Source organism: Tinamus guttatus, unplaced genomic scaffold, assembly GCF_059628265.1.
Source record: "Tinamus guttatus ecotype Peru unplaced genomic scaffold, ASM5962826v1 Tinamus_guttatus_pri_ptg000153l, whole genome shotgun sequence".
NCBI classification, from domain to species: Eukaryota; Metazoa; Chordata; class Aves; order Tinamiformes; family Tinamidae; genus Tinamus; species Tinamus guttatus.
Window position 1 is genome coordinate 2,645 of NW_028288687.1, and position 17,494 is coordinate 20,138.

General features: G+C 58.0%; 1 protein-coding gene across 2 annotated transcripts in view; it reads right to left on the reverse strand.

Annotated features, from left to right (window-relative positions):
• Positions 1-1,101: 1,101 nt before the first annotated feature.
• The window catches only part of LOC104572611 (3',5'-cyclic-AMP phosphodiesterase 4B), a 111,125-nt gene continuing 94,732 nt past the window's right edge, over positions 1,102-17,494 (reverse strand). For both annotated transcript variants that reach the window (XM_088522397.1, XM_088522398.1), the window contains 10 exons: positions 14,103-14,215; positions 7,271-7,364; positions 5,615-5,793; positions 5,064-5,162; positions 4,772-4,936; positions 4,292-4,391; positions 3,420-3,574; positions 3,186-3,308; positions 2,428-2,610; positions 1,102-1,528 (listed from right to left, as the gene is read on the reverse strand). In XM_088522397.1, the coding sequence (XP_088378523.1) occupies positions 1,163-1,528; positions 2,428-2,610; positions 3,186-3,308; positions 3,420-3,574; positions 4,292-4,391; positions 4,772-4,936; positions 5,064-5,162; positions 5,615-5,793; positions 7,271-7,364; positions 14,103-14,215 (1,577 nt within the window). In that variant the 3' untranslated portion in view covers positions 1,102-1,162. The remainder of the gene's footprint in view (positions 1,529-2,427; positions 2,611-3,185; positions 3,309-3,419; positions 3,575-4,291; positions 4,392-4,771; positions 4,937-5,063; positions 5,163-5,614; positions 5,794-7,270; positions 7,365-14,102; positions 14,216-17,494) is intronic.

The window sequence follows — 17,494 nt, forward strand, 5'->3', positions numbered from 1 at the left end:
TCTCTTAAGAATGCATCTGAGCACAATATATAATACTATAACATACGTCGTGTGAAACTTCTGGAAACAATAAAATAACCACCTGGAACAACGCAGTGTTCGACAGACATACAAACCCACCGATCATGCACGACTGTGCTACTGCCATCAGCTAGGTAGTCACGAGTTGGACCAAAAGCTGGGAACGCATTGTACAGACTGCGGGTGACACCGGCGGCCAACAAGCCTCGTCGGGAGCAGTTTCACAGCACGGGTAATACATGGGTTCACATTTTTGCCGCAGGATTCACATTGGGTTGCTCGGCCATCGGGACGCGACGCTGGGAGCCGGCCGGTCTCTCCTCCGTTTTTCCACGGAGGCTTCCGAGCGCCCGGCCCGGGGTCCGTATGTCTCCTCCGCTACGTTCAGGTTCGTTTATTTTAGGCAATACAAAAGGGTACGAGAAAAAAAGGCAACTCTTATTCCGAGTCTTCTACCCAATTAACATCACCGCTGACGGGCGAGGTTAATTCATATAAATTAATAACTTACAAAACATTACAGTATGTACATTACGTAATAAATACACTGTTATAAACAGTACTGGAGGTGTCAGAGCTCAAGGCAGTGCAGGAGAAGGACGGTGGACCTAGACCTAGGGGAGGTGAACGGCAGGCGGGAGAAACACAGATATCGGAGCGTGCAGCTTGCAGGGAGGCGCGGAGCCCGCGGGCCCGCGCACCCCGGCCTCCTCCTTGCTCTGCGGAGGCCGTTAACCGCAGCAACGGGCCGGTGCTGCCCGCGAGGAAAAGGAAGACTGCTTCTTTCGACAGGAAGAATCGGGAAAGCATCCGCCAAGGCGGGAACGCGCTCCGGGCCGCTGTCCGTGCTGACCTCCATGTGGGTGACGGCTCTTGCGGGGGGACAAAGAAGGCACACAGGGCTGCGGGGGCACCTTTCCTACGCCCACGAGGGGCCTCAGTAGTTTCTCCCAGTGCGAGGGGCGGCTCCGCGCGCGGAGCCTCTCTGCGGGCGCCGCTCGGAGCCGAGGCCGCCCCGTTCCTGAGCGAGGGCTGGCGGCGCCGGCCCGGCCCCGACTGCAGCCTCGAGACGCGGGGAGGCTCTCGCAGGCGGCCGGCGCGTCGCCGAGCGTTGCAAAGCCACGGGCGCGGGGGCGGCCCCTTATGTGTCCACGGGGGACGTGTCCTCCGTCACGATCTCGATGCCGGCCTCCCTCGGAGGCTCCTCCTGCCCCGCGCCGGCCACGCGGAGGCCGGCGGCGCTGCTGAAGAAGCCGCCGCTCTCGGCCTCCTTCTCCGGCCCATCCGAATCCTCCTCCTCCAGCGTGAGCTCGAACTGGAACTTCTCCATGAGGCCCTGGCAGTCGCGGCCGCGCTCCTCAAGCGGCGGCGAGGGGCTCTGCGGGATCATGCTCTGGTACCAGTTCCGGTTGTCCTCCAGCGTGTCCAGGATGTCCTGCGCGTCGGGCTGCACCAGGTCGGCCCACGTCTCCCACAGCGGGTGCACGATGTAGTCGATGAAGCCCACCTGCGGAGCACAGTGGCACGCGGCGTCAGCGTGACCCTCTCAGGAAACTTCCACTCTTTTGGCATGGCAAAAAAAAATGCTATTCCAAAAAAATGCTTTCTGGGAGGAAGGATGGTGAACTAGGGAATTCACCTAAGCCTGGCCAAAGGATTCGCTTCTTGTTCACTTACCAAATAAAACATTCTTTTTTTTCTTAGCCCAAGAGGACATTTGGAAATAATTATCATCAATTTGGTTACTTATTCAAGATGAAAAACCTCTCTGATGACTTGTTGAGGTCATTAAAAAACGACGACCAAGGCACCATCACCCAAAGGCTGGGATGTGCCTGGGCAAACGCGGGTCCCTGGCTCCACCACGGCCTTCCCGGGGGAAATGCCAGGGCTTGGGTCACACAGGCCAGAGCAAACCTGGCCTTGAACGTCCCAGCTGTGAATGAGACAGAACTGGGGCGGGCCAGCCAATGCTCCCAAACCAAGGAATGGCGAAGGGAGGGAATGCCTAAGGGAAGGGAAACGGAAAGGGAGCTCCGCTCTGCTCCATGGCTGGATGTTCCAGCAAGCTTTGGGAGCTGCTAATTCAGTGCCACGGGGGATGCAGAATGTCACCTCTCGAGCCCAGGAAGGAGAGGAAAGCAACTCGCCCTGGAAACGGGGACACGAACAAGGCAGGACAAACTCACACTTGGAAAGGAGGGGAAACCAAGGGGTAAACAGAGGAGTCTGAATAGCCCAGTGAGAGCTGATGAGCTTCGGGCACAGCTGGATGTCAGGGTCAATCAGAGCCAGCCCTCTGAGCTGGCTCCTTGCCTAATTGCATCAGGGAAAGCAGATGAATTTTGTCTCTGTTTTAAAAACACGAACTTAGGGCACAGAAAAATGCAGCTGAAGGCCAATTACCTGTGATTTTTCCACGGATGCCGTGTGCTTGTCACACATGGGGCTGATTTCCATTCCCCTTTCTCGCTCCTTGTCTCCCTGCTGGAAGAACTCCTCCATGATCCTGTCCGTCCACTGCCGGTACAGTTCCAGAGACTTGGTGGGATTACTCAGGTCTGCACAATGTACCATATTTCGGAGAACCTGCAATTGCGTTGATCAGAAAAGTCATAAAATTAAATGGAGAAAGAGGGCGATTTCAGGCTGCATGCACTCGCTTAATTCTATAAAAATATTAATATTATAAAATAATATCCCTTTCCAGATATGAGACCAGCCCCTAAAGTCTGCTTTAATAGTAAATTCTGTGCCGTATTTTGTTCAGACTACTCAATACCTAACACGCGTGGCGTTGGACTAATTACATCACATGGTTTTGTGCTTGAATGCAGGTGCTTCCCACCATTCAAAATTTATTTTCCTGTTCTCATATGGTTAAACGCTCCTACTTTATTAAATGAGTAATATCCCTTCCACACAAATAACACCTGCCTGATTAACTGTGGCTGGAAGGATGCAGACAGCCATGGAGTGACCTGTTTTATCATCATCATCAGTTTTAAATAAAGACGCCAAGAGGTTTTGCTATGAGCTTGTTGTTAGGAGCTGCCCATCAGATGGGGAAAGGATCAGGATAAGGCTCACGCTACTAAGCGAGCAGCTCTCTCCTGTACCACGCTGCCGTTTCTGTGAGTGAAGGACTGGATTATATGGAGCACCTGTATCCTGTCGGTGTAGTTATCCAGCAGCAGCACCCCCGAGCTCGTCACCTTCTTCGTTTCCACCATGGTCTTCAGGTCAGCCAGCAGGCTCATGTGCTTGGACATATCTGTTGCCAGTACCTTTGCAGAAGGGAAAACATGACCTTAAGTAGAGGTGGACACAGAAGGGAGCCAGGTTTTTGGTTAAGAGGAGTGGATCATGCGGGTGAGAGCACGGGGCGTAACGCGCACCATGTCGATGACCATCTTGCGCAGGGTCTGCCGCTGCTTCTTGGTGAGGTTCTGGAAGATGTCGCAGTGCTCCTCCTGGAGCAGTTTGAAGCCCACGGCCAGATGGTGGTTCTCCAAGACAGACTCATCGTTGTACATCAGGGCGAGCTCCGAATCTAGCAAAGACACATAAATATGAGACTTGACTATGGGAAATGTGGCTTTGAGCAGGAGCCTCAGATGGCTACCGATGCGTTTGTCCCAGCACAGTGAACCAGGGCAAGGTTTTTTCTTTGGGCCGTGTCAAGAGCATGTGGTTTTCTAATCTGAGCACATATGTATACAATATAAACAGTCCTTTGCTCAGTTCTATTGAACAAAATACTACTCAGTTTACTTAGTTACAAGCTTCAAAATCACTGACAACAGAAAGCATGAAGCCTACAAAGATGCTTTCCAACACAGAACAATACCCATATTTTGGAATCAAGATATGTGCTCAGCCCGTTGCAGAGCAACACACAATATTTAGAGGTATCGTTGTCAATAGCAATAGAAACAGAAAATACATCCTGCATTATCTGTCTATTATTAATGATAAAACTTCCAGGACTGGAAGGCTTATTATGCATAGGCAAGGAATAATATCCACAGGCTTCAAGGTGACTTTGCAAACTGTACTGCTATGCCTTCCTGTGTTTTGTTAGGAATTTCATTTTAATTGCTTCTTCATTTCAAAATGTGTAATCATTTCAAAATGTGTAGCTAGTTTACTGCATAATATTTTGAGAAAGAAATACAGGCTGAAAGTCATTTTTAGTGACCTCACTGTAATGGAAAATGTGTGCCAGGTTTGTAGATGAAGTTATTGTTGTATCTGAAGCTGAACTCACTTGTATTAATTAGAAATTGATTGGAGACACCAGGGTGATCCACATCATGAATTGCAGCTGCAAAAATCGCAGCAAGGATTTCCAAATCAGTGAAGACAGCCTAGAAAAAAAAACAGGCATTTGTCAGAAAAGCCCTTGTATGTTATCTCTCAACAGCTTGGGAGGCTGGTTTAGCAAAAACAAACGGTTTGTGCTTTTGAATTAGTTTTCTGAGGCCCAAGCAGTTACTCAGAAGCAGAGTCTGTGAGCAGCATGTGCAGATGGGGCAGGGATCAGGGACAAGCTGCTGCTGAAATTCCTTCACAGGGACTTCCAGCACCGAGCTGAGCGCGCACAGAGCAGGCAGCCTGCGGCATTTCTCATATATCTGAGTGCTACCAGGGACCGACTCAATTTAAGGCTCTTCTTCTGTGCCCACAATATTTTCAAGCAGCCGTGCAAAGCATCCCGCGGGAAGATGCTCCTAGCTGGGCAACTCACGTCCAGGGCAGGGGTGGAGAGCAGCACGTGGGTGGACTGGGCCACGTCGGCCGCGTGCAGGCTGTTGTGGTACGCGACGTCCGAGTGGTAGTGGTCTTCCAAAGTCATCATGTACGTCACGAACGTGTCCGAGGAGATCTTGAACGTTTTCAGCAGGTCCCTCTCCTGCACAGAAATGTTCAAAGTACAGATAGGTCAAATAAGGAGGTGACACTGCCGAAAGCAGCAAAACAGAAAGTAATCTGAAACTGTATAGTGTAGCAGAAAAGCAGGTGGGATCACAAACACTCACCTGGAATATAGCATACATGATGCAGGTGAGGGGCCTGTTGTGGGAATACCTCGCGACGTTAAATATGTTGAGACCCCACTTGTTCAGGTCTTCCAGCTCCTTTTGAGACAACAACAAGAGTTGCACTATTTTAACACGTGTCCATATTTTGCCAGACGCTTCTGCATTCATCACTTTCAAAAAAGTTGGGAAAAAACAGGCGGGAGCCCTTAATTGTTGGTAATTACCCAAGTGCACAAGGGATAAGTGACACCAGGGACTCCCGGAATGACATCCTGCACGCAGGGCCCTTTAGCTGCAGGTGTGTTTCCTAATGACTCTCCTTAGCCTTCACTTTGTTTTTGGCCATTTTAGTGACATTTTCTTGAATTGTATATATTTAAGAATATGCCATTAGGGCCTGGTACTATTAATTACAATATGTAATTAGTCACACCCCTGAGGGGTTCTTTACAAGAGGCAGTCGGTCCAGGCAGCCCATTCCCTGCTCCAGGATAACCCCGACTCCCCTCGCCAGCTCCCGCCGCCGGGACCCCATGGGCCCGTCCTACCTTGGCCAGGTGGTCTTCCTTCTCCGTTTTCACACCGAAGCGGGAAATGCTGGTGTTATTTAAGCTCGAACTGTGCATTAATTTCTTCACTCCGCTGATCTGCGTCATGAGCTGCTGCTTTTTCTTCTTCTCCCTGTCCTTCTGCGTGGGCGAAGGGATCTCCACATCGTTCTGCTTGTCTGAGGGGAGAGGGCAAAGGCATCAGCACCCATCAGACACCTCCCAAAAGCCCCCATCGCTGTTGCTGATCCAACAGCTCTGCTTCCATAGGGACCTTCTCCAATTTGGGGGCTGCTCTGAACAAAATTCCATGCGGAGCGGCAGTGCAGGCTCCTCCTGCGCGGCACAGTGATGCCCAGCGAGGAGCCTCCACAGCACCAGGTCTGCCCAAGATCAGACACCTCCATTGCATTTATTAACCATTTTTCTGCAAACCCAATGTACATTTGGGCAACACATCTGCCCCTAGAAAAGCACTCAGTCTATATTTGCAGATTCACCCTACCTACCAGGGCCAAGCTCAGCTCTGTGCTCAGGCTCTCAAAACATCAACCCAACTACAGATTGGTGCCATTGATTTATCAAAGGTTTGCCCTATATAGCACATCCAGCTCCTAAAAAAGCACAGAAAAACACGCGATTCCCAGGGCACATCCAAGTCTGAGACAGTGTCTGGGATAGCAGGAACACCAGCGCGGGTCACGCAGGTACCCGGTGGGCAGAGCTCGCGGCCTGCGCCCGCTGCCGCCGCGGTCCCTGCGCCGCCGCTCTCCTCCCTCGTCTCCGGGGAGGACGGGAAGAGCCCCAAGCGGCCGAAGCCCTTGGAGGAAGCGGCGACGAGGCAGCAGCAGCCTCGGCGTTTTTGTTCAATGTGCAGCACAACGTAGCACTGCTGCTTGCTAATACAGAAGGCTGCATAAAAATGCTAATATAGCTAAATATGCCAATTAAATAACCTCAACTTTTAACTGGCTTTTTGTAATGTTTAATGCAGGCAACTGATGGCTCTCTCTGCTTTCGCCACATAGCGACAAGCGGGCACATATGGGTATCTTCATTTTTCTCCAGGCGTGCTCCAGTCTCTATTAACTCATATTCGTGAGGCTGTGAGTAAGCTGGATGGAGAAGAGGCCCAGTGGATCCCTACAAAGCTGTCACTAATGTTTATGCAGGTTGCTAACACTGGGATGTGCCTAATGATCCTGCGATCTCACTGAAATGCCCCAGGAAAGCAGGATTGGGGCCTTGGCAGAGCGCTGGCATCCCGTGTGTGCAGCACTCCCCGCTGCTGCCACCGGGACACGCGGGAAGGCTCTGCGTAACGCTGCTTTCCTCAAGAAAACAGCCACCAATCCTAAAAACGCAGCAATTTATATTTCTGTAGCAGATGTACTTTGTGAGCGCAGAGAACCCATCCTCAAAACACTGATTCTTAACTCAGCTCATGCGGGTGAGCGATAGCTGACGACACGGGGAGCGCTCCGCCTGCCAGCGCTGCCCTGCAGCGTGCCCACGACACGCACGTGGAAACGGGCCATCCCCGTGCGCTCGGACAGGCCGAGGGAGGCCTCGTCCCAGCGTCTCGTCCCGCTCCTCCTTGGCGCCGCTGGGAGCGCGGGGCGAAGGCGCGAGGGCAGCGGGGGAGGCGGCGCTTACCCAGGAAGGTGTTGGAGATGTACTCGGACACCTGGTTCCCGGAGCGGCTCATCTCGGAGAGGTGGGTCAGCTCCCGGTTCAGCATCCGCTTGAACTGCGGGGGAAGCAGAGAGAGCGCGGGTTGGCGGGGGCTGCAGCACCCAGGAGGGTCTTGGAACAGAGTCAGCAACACGCGGTTAATCCAGACACTACCCAGCACCCTCACGAGTAGGTATTTCTGCTCAGTACATTATGCTACAAAATGAATTTCCCTCAAAGATGCATATTAGCTTTCACTGCAGCAAATGAGAAGATCATGTTTCAGGTAATTTAGCTCAACCATCAAAGTCTGGGATTGGCTTAATTCTGCATCCTACAACCTTCTTTTGTTCTCAATTTCAAAACGCAAGTTTGCTCTATTCTGAAGCACGCAAGTAACAAATAATGCAGGACATAACAGAGGAGAAACATGCCGTAAGCCTGAGGACGCGCTCGGGTCATTGCAGCACAGCGCAGGATTTAAGCGTTTTTCCACCCGGATTCCTACAGGACCGAAGCTCCTCATTTCCTCCGCGCACGTCTCCACTGCAGCATCCTGGTCTCCTGCGCGGACGCGCTGCCGCAAGGCAGAGCCACCCGCATGCAGGGGAGCCGCGCGTGCAGCCACCCACCTTGATGTACCCCCAGGACACGCAGAGCAGTGCGTTGGCTTCGGGCATCTTGGAGAGCAGCCTGCGGCGCCGCGCGGGGGGAGAGGCGCCGCGCGCGCCGGCTCCGCGCTCACCGCCAGCCCTGCCGGGGGTTAAGATGGAGGCGGTGCGGGCTCCGGCTCCGGCACATCCCGGCCCCTTCCCGGGGATGCTCCGCGCTGCGGGGCTCCCGCGGGGGGGGTTAAACTGGGTTTTCCCGGGCGCGTTCAGCGTGACAGCGCGGGGACAGCTTGCAAGTGCATTGCAAGGGAAAAGGGCTAAGCCAACGAGAGCCTCCGCTCTGAGCAATGTAAATACTGCCCCTGCACGCCAGCAATCGCCACCTTACATCTTGAGCACTTCTGGTAACGTTGCTCATACGGTTACATTCCAGATTCCTGGTTTTTAATGGAAGTGTGGCAGCTCCCTTTGGCACTGAGTGTGGCCGGGGCCGCAGCGCCCTCCAGCTCTGTCCCCAGGCACCAGGAAGGGCAGCGAGCTGCGGTGCAGCCTCCTCCGCACCCCACGTCCCCAGAGCCCTGTGCAGGGGTGCAGCGACTAATATTAAACAGCCCGCACAGGGCCCGCACATAAAGGACCTTTGCACTCGCATGTCTGATCTTTAAGCTGCAATCAGTCCCACCATCTCCTCTAGGAGCTTTAATGGTACTCTCTTTTCCAGGCTTTTAATCGGCAACCTCTCCTAAAGGCGGTGCAGACCAGGGCAGTGCCAGCAGCAGGCAGGGTGGCCACGGGGCGCCGCGTGCAGCAGCACCCGGGCGTCGTGTCCCTGTCACCGGAGCGCAGGGTTCCTCCGGAGTGGGGTGGTGCCCAGGCGGAGAAGCTGCTGCAGAGGCCCTGGGCAATCTGTTTAACCAGCCGAGCCTCCCCCGGCCTCGAGCCCCTGGTCAAAGAAGCTGCTCAGTGGCTGTCATTGCTCACGGGAGCCGAGGGCGAGCGCGGGATGCACGGGGTGCCGCGAGCCTGCCGGGATGCCGAGGTGCAGCCGGCCCCGCTGCGCTGTGATGGAGGGAATCCCCGCCGTGCCCGGCACAGCATCTGCAGCCCCTGCTGCCGGCCACGCAGCCGGCATCGCCCGCCGCTCCGACACCCCTGCTGCTCCACGGCTGCAGGAAGCCGCCACGCACAGGATCCGAGCTCCGACCCGTGTGCGAAAGCAGCTGGGCCCAGCCCTGCTGAGTGAACCGCTCCGGGAAATCCCTCTGGATCCGGAGGGTCATTTCTGGTCTCGCTCATTTCCACGGCGCCCTTCCTAGCGTCACGGGCGGCGGGGGAGGCGGCAGGAATGCTGCTCATACCTGCGCCGGCCGCGGGCAGCGGAGCCCCTCCGGAAACCGCGGAGGCACCGGAGGGAAATTACTCACGCGTGCAGCAGCGTGTGCAAGAGAGGGTGCCCTTAAACATGATGCTTAAAGAAAAAAATATATTGCAAGTTAAATCAACTTCAGATTGATTTCCAGATACACCTCCGTGCCTGCAGAAAAGTGGAACGGCTGCAGTCAGCTATCAGTCGTTGCAAAAATCAAATGTTTCTGCAGTTCCTCCTAGTTCTTGTTTCCTAAAACAATATAGTTTTTTAATGTGCGAGAAACTATTTTTAATGAGATACAAACTACTATTTGTTTTCTGTTTCTGCTTGTTTTTCCTTCAGCTTCTTTTTTAAACCAAAAAGTAAACACAAGGTTATGAAATCTCCAATTTCACATCAAAGGAGACTTGATTTATATATAGGTTCAAAGGAAGACTTTAAAGGAGGAGCATCATGACCAACTTGTTGGCCTTATGCTATTAGAATAATTTAAAAATCCACAAAGTAAATGTTGATAAATAAATAGCGCGTTGCCATAAATCAGCGTGTGGCTGCACATGAAAGCAGAGCTGTCTATCTGATGGGGTGGGAGGATATATATTATATATATATATTTTACCAGGGAAGTTTCAGTATTTCACCTGGGAGCGGCAGAAACTCCCTTGGTGGGAGGTATTTGGGCAGCCCAAAGCGCGTTGTGAAACGCAGGGCGAGCTGCGAGCAGGGCGACCGCGACGCTCCCGGTTCCGTAAGAGAAACGTGGAAAGCGGGAATATGCAAATTGCAGTAAAATGCCAGAAAAAAGACATAAGTGCACGGAGCACTGCACCCCCGGGAAGGCCGGGATGCGCCAGGCAGCTCCCGCACGGCGCCGGCGCCTCCGTCGGGCACCGCCGGGACACACGGACGCTCCCGCGCTCGGCGGAAGCAATGAGCATTGATCGGGGTTAAAATTTCCGCCTTGTTGTTTATGCCCCGGGGGGAAAGGGCGGCAGCGGCGATGACACAACCGGCAGCTGGACGAGTTTCAGCTTCCTCGGAAGGTTTGGTCCAGGCTTCCTCAGAAATACCCTCCTCGGACGTAAGACGCGGCCGCGCTGCGCCAGGCGAGCGCGCCCGGTGCCCGCGGCGCATCCCGAGCTTCCGCGGCCCGGCCGGCGCCCGGAAAGGCGGGCGAGCGGGAAGCGCGTCCAGCCTGTCCTGGAGGAGCAGCGCAATTAACAAGGCCATCTCGTTAAATGTGCGAAGCGGCAATTTAAATTTAATTTAAATTTGCATCAGGCTCCGCAGTCATCGCTTAGGCAAATCCAGCAGGGGTTTTACCCAAGTCGGAAAACAGGCTTTGGAAAATTCAAACAACTCCATGCCCTGAAATGACTTCTCGGAGACGGTCAGGAGGGAAACTCTGGCAGCTCCTGCTTGGCACAGCGGGTTTCCTCCCGGAGCGCAGGCTACGGAGTCGCTCTCCCCGTGCAAAATCCAGGGGCTGTTTGTGCTGGAGTGAACACGACCCCAGCACCGAGCCCCAGGAATGCACTGATTAATGTAAATGCGTTCCCAGGAGAAACCCGTCATGTAGACAGGCAGGCAGCTCTGCGGACGGTCGTTTCCTGCCCTTAAACCCTCCTGCCCTTACAGTGAGGAGCCTTTCAGCAGCACGTCCCAGTCTGCAAGCCTGGGTCGGCATGGGGCTGCCCCGGGAATCACATCCTGCCTTTTCCAGGATGAGCCAGCAGCCCCCGCCGCGGTGCCGAGCGCAGCCCCCGGGCTCCCCGTGTCCTGCCGAGTCTCCCGGCCGCGCGTTCCCGCCTGCCTCCCGCTAGGATTCACGGGGAAGCTGCCCCCGAGCTGCGTTTGCCGAGGTCCCACCCTGCGGGCTCCCACGTCCCGGTCTGAGAACGCAGCGCTCGGCAGGTGCCGGTGTCGCGTCTGAGGGACAACTCGACCCCGCGCCAGCGCGTGCCCACGCGGGGCCGCCCGCCTGCCCGCCACCGGGGCCCCTGGGAAGCTCCGCAGCGCCTCGGTGCCCGGCGAGCCCCGGGGCCAGGGAGCTTGCTTAGAGTGGGAGCAAGCACAGCGCCTCCGGGGCGGACCCCGCTCCTCACGATGGTGACTGTGTCCCAGGACACCCACGAGCTCCGAGGGTGTCCACAAGCCATGGCCACTTCCCAGCTCGGTGCGCAGCATGGCTAGAGCACTGCAGCGCGCCTGCAGCAACCTCGACGCGGGCACCGCGGAGCAGGCTCCGAGCGCGGCGAGCTTGCCAGAGACTCCGCTCCGAGCGTTTGTCCCGCTCCGTGGCGGGGAATCCCGCTGGGCGCGGGGCCACATGCCGTGATTCATCGCGGCTGCGCCCGGCTCGGGAAGCCCCGGCCCTGGGTGGGCGGCGGGGCCCGGCCGGCTGCGGGGCCCCTCGGGCACCGGGCCGTGTGCGGCTCCGCGCCGGCTGCTTCGGAGCGGAAGCTCCGGCTAAACATCCCGTCCGGAGCGCGGAGCCGTGGGGCGCCGGCACGCAGCGCGCTGGCACGCGGCCCCGCCGCCGTTTACACTAGTGTCCGCGTGCTCATCCGGCGCCATGGCCCGTGGCGAGGGGTGGCTGCACGCCCCCTGTGCCCGCTGCGACCGCCGCAACGCCGCTCACGGCTGCGTGTGCGAGCGGCGACGCACGGGGCAGGGAGGGTCCGTGCTGGGCAGCGCGGCCAGACGGCAGCGCCCGAGGGCATGGAGGCCACCAGGCTGGTGCTGCAGGGGACGCTGGGCTCGGAGCGGAGCACAGGCGAGACGGGCTGCACAAAGCCCCAGGTCACGCTGGTGACAAGGCCGTGACAAGGCAGCGCTCATGGCTCGGACACAGACGCGCTACGTGGGGTCTGCACCGCGGGCTGCACGAGACAGAGGCTGAGAAATAAAACCTCCTCTCTATTCCAATCCTAGGATCTTAAAGCCGCATAAAGTCTCCGAGCTGCCAAGACTGGTGTTCCCGCAGGGAAAACGCTCGCCCCTCTTTACTCCTCAGGGGGTGGCTGCGGCTGGCAGAGCCGGGGGCTGCGCCGGGCCTGGAGCTGAGCGGGTCCGGGCACGGAGGCTGCGGGTGGCTCCTCGTGCCACCGGCCGGGTTGGGGGCGTCCCGCAGGGGGGTCCTCTTCACGCGCAGGGATGGAGCCCACGGGCACCCCCTCCTGCCCACAGGAGCAGGGAGGCCCCTGGCCTCGCTGCGAGCAGCTCGCCTCGCAGGACGCCCGTACGCACGTGCGCGAACGGCCCTTTCCCGAAAGGTGCCAGCGCGCGGCCGGGCCGTGCGGCACGCGGCGCTTCCCCGCGGGCGCAGGAGTTCTGGGAAGCGCCCCCGGCCGCGCCGGCCGCCCTCTCCGCCTGCTGTTGTTGCAACTCTGGATTTTCTAAACTACGTCTGTCAGGAAGGAGACAGGAAATTCGAGTCACACTTGCAACAGCTGTGCCATGCCTACTATCAGCCTCCAGTGACGTAGGTTGGCCGCAGCGGCACGGGGCCAGCGGCTCGGCAATAGCAGAGGTCAGGAGATAGGTCGCTGTTTATTCGGCTCTTGCGCGCGGGGCCGTGCTGAGCCTATTTGCTTTCTTCCTATCTATCCTGTTTCTCCTTCCGTTCCTCTCGCGCGGCGCGGAGCCCCAGCATCCTGTTTTGAAAACAGGCGGCCGCTCGGCTGCTCGCCGCGGCGGAGCCGCGTGCCGGGGCCGCCCGCTGCCTCGGGGACGTCAGGGTGGAAAATGTGACAAAGGGGCGAGTGCTCCGGAGCGCGTCCCGGCGCGCGCGCTTCCCGCTGAACCGCTCGGCCACCGCGGGGCTCTCTTGGAACGGCAAGCCCCGGCTCATCCGTGGCGGCATTTGCCGCGGGAAAGCACTGCGGGACGTGGCGGCAGCTCGTGCTGCTCTCCCGGGGATGAAATAGGTCCCTGGAAGCCACCCAGAACTGGCAGCACTGCAGGGAGGGGGCTGAAGGCGGCACCGCGCCGGGGCTGCGAGGTGCAGGGGTTCCGTGCGGGAGCAACACGACTCCTCACCGCTGCGGAGGCCGCTGAGCCCCCCAGGTCCAGCCAGGGCACGCGGTGACACAGAGCTGTCCCCAAAGCAGGGACGTTACCGCCCGTGTTTCGGTGCTGCTCCTCCTGCAGCCTCCTGCCCTCAGACACAGCAGAATTCCCCTCTTGGAAGCTCTGTCTATAAAACTTTTATTGCTTCCTCTGCCCCAGGCCGCCGTGGCCATCGCCGACAGGGAGGGAAGTGGGGCCGACACGGGACTCGTCTGCTTAACTTATTCCACAAAATCACTTTATGAGGCATCATTTCTGCCCACAGTAACTTGCAGAGCCTGGCGGCTGCGCAGCACCGCGGGGCCGGGCAGCGGGGACCGGGGCCGCGGCAGCTCCTTGGCCCCGGGGGCTCCCGCTGCTCCGGGGGCTCCTCTCGCCCATCGCCACCCGCCTGGGCCCCCTCCCACCGCGCACCAGGGCGAGCAGGGGGCCGGGCGCCCCTCACCGCGCACAGGGCAGCGCGTCGGGGCAAGGACGTGGGCCGGAGGGGAGAGTCAGACACGAGGGGAGAGTCAAAAGAGAGGGGAGAGTCAAACACGAGGGGAGAGTCAAACACGAGGGGAGAGTCAAACACGAGGGGAGAGTCAAAAGAGAGGGGAGAGTCAAACACGAGGGGAGAGTCAAACACGAGGGGAGAGTCAAACATGAGGGGAGAGTCAAACATGAGGGGAGAGTCGAAGGCGAGGGGAGAGTCAAAGGCGAGGGAAAGCCAAACTCCTCTCTCCTCGGAGGGGGCGCGGGGGTCCCACCGCCGCGCTCTCACCTTGTTGGAGGCCATCTCGCTGACAGAGCGGTACGTCTGGATGGTCTCCAGCTGGTCCAGGCACCAGTCGAGCTCCTCCAGCGTCTCCATGGCCAGCTTCTGGTAGGGCTCCTCTGCCAAGAGGCGCGCGGACATGCGGCCCCGCTGCGGCCCCTGCCCGCCGCGCCGCTGCCCCATCCCCGCCGCGACGCTCCGCGCTGCTCCGCGCGACTCCCGCGCCCGCCGCGGCCCGGACCGCCCCGCTCCGCCCGCACCGCCCCGAACCGCCCGGACCGCCCCGAACCGCCCCGTGACGGCCCCGGCGGGGCGGCCGCGCCCGGCCCGGCCCGGCCCCCGCCCCGCGGGGCGGTCCCGGTCCCGGTCCCGGCCCGGCGCCGCCCGCTCCCCCAGCCCGAGAGCCCCGCTGGGCCCCGCTCCTCCTCCTGCGCCCACCCTGTGCCCTGTCCCCGCCACTCCGGCCCCTCCACGGCCCTGCTCCCCACCATGTCCCCGCTCCCGGCCCACCTTGTCCCGGCACCGGGGCCTCGCCAGCCCCCCAAGGCCCCGGTGCCGCCGGGCGCTCGCCCGCGGGCCCAGCCCGCGCTGGTCCCCAGCCCCGCCAGCTCGCCACCTCGCCCGCCCAGAAGGGCAACGCGCTCTTGAGCGGGCTCGCCGTAAAAGCAAAGCTTTACATAAGCGGATACAGTGAATCATAAAAATCTCCCTATGAACGCAACCGCTTCGCGCAGTGCCGGCGTGACACGCGCCTAACCCGTAAACCTCAGCGCGCGGCCTCGCGTTTCGGCCGGCGCCGGCCTCACGGGTGGCCGTGACACCGGGCTGGGCTCGCGCGGACACGCTCCGCGCGGCGGACACACGTGCGCCCGCGCCGGCTCCTCTGCCCGTGCCCACGCACTGCCAGACCCGCTGCCCGCAGAGCCGGGAAGGCCCGCAGCGAGGCTCGCAGAGCCCCCGTTTTCCTTGCACTCGTGCTGTCACCTCGCTCCGCATGTGAACGGGCTGAGCTGGAAGGGCTCGGGTGCCTTCCAATCAAAAATGTTTGCATTTCCTGGTAAGATTAACACAGCCACGATCATTACTTTAGGAACGGGAATAAAACAGTGAGTCTGACAAGCTGAGCAGGAGCTCAGCACGTGTTGGAGTAACCGGCCGCGACGCAGCGCTACGAGGCCGGTGCACAACGACAGCGCTGTGCTGGGCCATCGCTGCCTCTTGGGCACAGCGGGGCCGCCCAAACGGCACCCGCCAGCGCCGCGGCTGCTGCAGGCTCGTGCGCTCCGCGCGAGCGGGAGGATGCGGACGGTCGGATACGGCACTGACAGCGGGAGCAGAAGCCGCGGGTGCTCGGTGCGGTTCTGCAGTACGCCAGGTCCATCCTCCACGCCGCTGCCCTGGCACCCGGTGCTCCTCAGCAGGGCCTGGTCCCGCGAGCGGCACGGCTGGACCTTCCCTTCTCCCCCTTGGGCGCCCGGGGGGAGCAGGAGCGATGCGGTCCCTTGCTGAGGCAGTTGTCCCGTTCCTGCATGCGATCTGCTGGAAAACCATCTGACGTGGCCCCACTGGATCGCGTTTCAGTTTATATTTGGGCGTTGCATAACCGCGCTCTTACCAGCACGACCGCTTCCACGCGTTGCCGGCACTTCTGACATTTTTTCCAGTGCCATATGCAAAATCACTTCTGAGGTGTACGCAAGAACGCATGAAGGCCAATGGCCAATGCAAGGAGCTTGTTCCAGTTCTGCTCTAGCCTTCGGGCCAGGCTTTGGATGCCCACCGCGACGTGGCCGGCGCTCAGGCCACACTTTGCCGCAGCCCTTTCCAGGGATGCACGTGCCAAGGCTTTGGAAGAAGCACCATGCCCGATGCTTTTCACTCTGTGCTTAAACGCAATTCAAACCTATGCAAGGATTTTGCAGGAATTAGATTATTATTTTCCATCTTTTTGATCTTGATGAGATGATTAAATATCTCTTAGTAGAGAAGTGACTTACAAGTCCCTTTTTAGAAGCTTCCTTCCCACTCAGTGACCTGCCCAGGCAACAGTTTCTCACAGGGCGCGCTCCTAGCAAACATGGACTCGAGGCTTTTCTCTTCTTCAACATCTGCAAGGCGACGGGTGCTCCTTGCCGTGACCGGCACCACGTCACGGCCGCCCGCGCCGGCACCGCAGTTTCGCCCTGGACTTACCCGGGCCACAAGCCAAGTTAAGAAACACTTTTTTTTGCAACGAGATCCAAAACTCCCGAGTGAGTTATTCCCTCTGCTGATTCACGCCTGAGTCTCCCCAGTCACTCTAGTCACCCTTATACAAACAGAGACGCAGGATTTCCTGCTTCTGCCCCGAAAGTGGAAAAGCTAAAACGCGTGGCCGAAATGTCAGACTGCAAACAGGCAAGTAGAAACATAGGAGAGAGCTCCGAAGAATCCAGGAGATGCCAAATAACCGGGTTTCCCATGTTTGCATGTGCTAAGCACAGCGAGACAGGTCCCGCTACCTGCCCTGCGCCGCCACTGCCCCGTCTGGCAGGGGGAAACGCTGAACTCAGCATCTGCAGACACCGGCTCGCTCCAAATCACACACTGATTATACTGGAAAAAGACTTAATCCTCAACTCTGGAAAAAACAAAAGGGAAACAGCAACGCCTAAGGGGTTGTAACTTCAGCCGCAACCATGGGCAGGCAGAAACTCAAAAACAAAAGCTACGAGGCTCCACCAAAAAGGCCTGCTTTTTACGTAGAAACATTCAAAGAGAAACTTCTTACTGTGAAGGTTAAAAAAGTTCAACTTGCAGTGGTCTTCACCAGTTCTACAGCACATGCTATTCTGCCTGCAAAGCAATTTGTTTCCTGTGCCAGGAAGACGTCTTCTGGACTATTTACTTTTAATTGCGCCTTGGCTGCAATAAATTGCAGCCCTTGGTAATTACGAACTCTTTAACGTTTCCCCACAACGCGCAGCGCAGCTCTGCCTTTGCCGCGGCCGGCGGCTCCGCGCGGCCCCGAGGGCGCCGGGGGCCCAAAAGCAGCCGGTTCCCAGCGATTCCAGCGGCGCGGTGCAAGATGCCAGCGCTGTGCATTAACCTCACCTCGAGAGCGGCTCCGGCTCGTGACCAAAGCTGGTCATTTAAAATAAAGCAGAGCAGCTGTCTGCTTCGCCTGGGAGCGCCTCGCAGTGCTGCATCCGACCCCAAATTTGGCATATCCAGCTTGCCAACAGGTGGGCTCCGAGATGCTCCCTGAATGCGTTTGCTTAGCAAACGTAGGAATTGTAAGAAAAGCCCCCAAAAGCAGACCACGTACAGGGTCTGCTGAGCGAAGCACTGACACACTCAGGAAAACCCTTGCTAGCTCACAGCTGGGGCTCCCAACACAGAGCTGTCCTCGCAGAGAA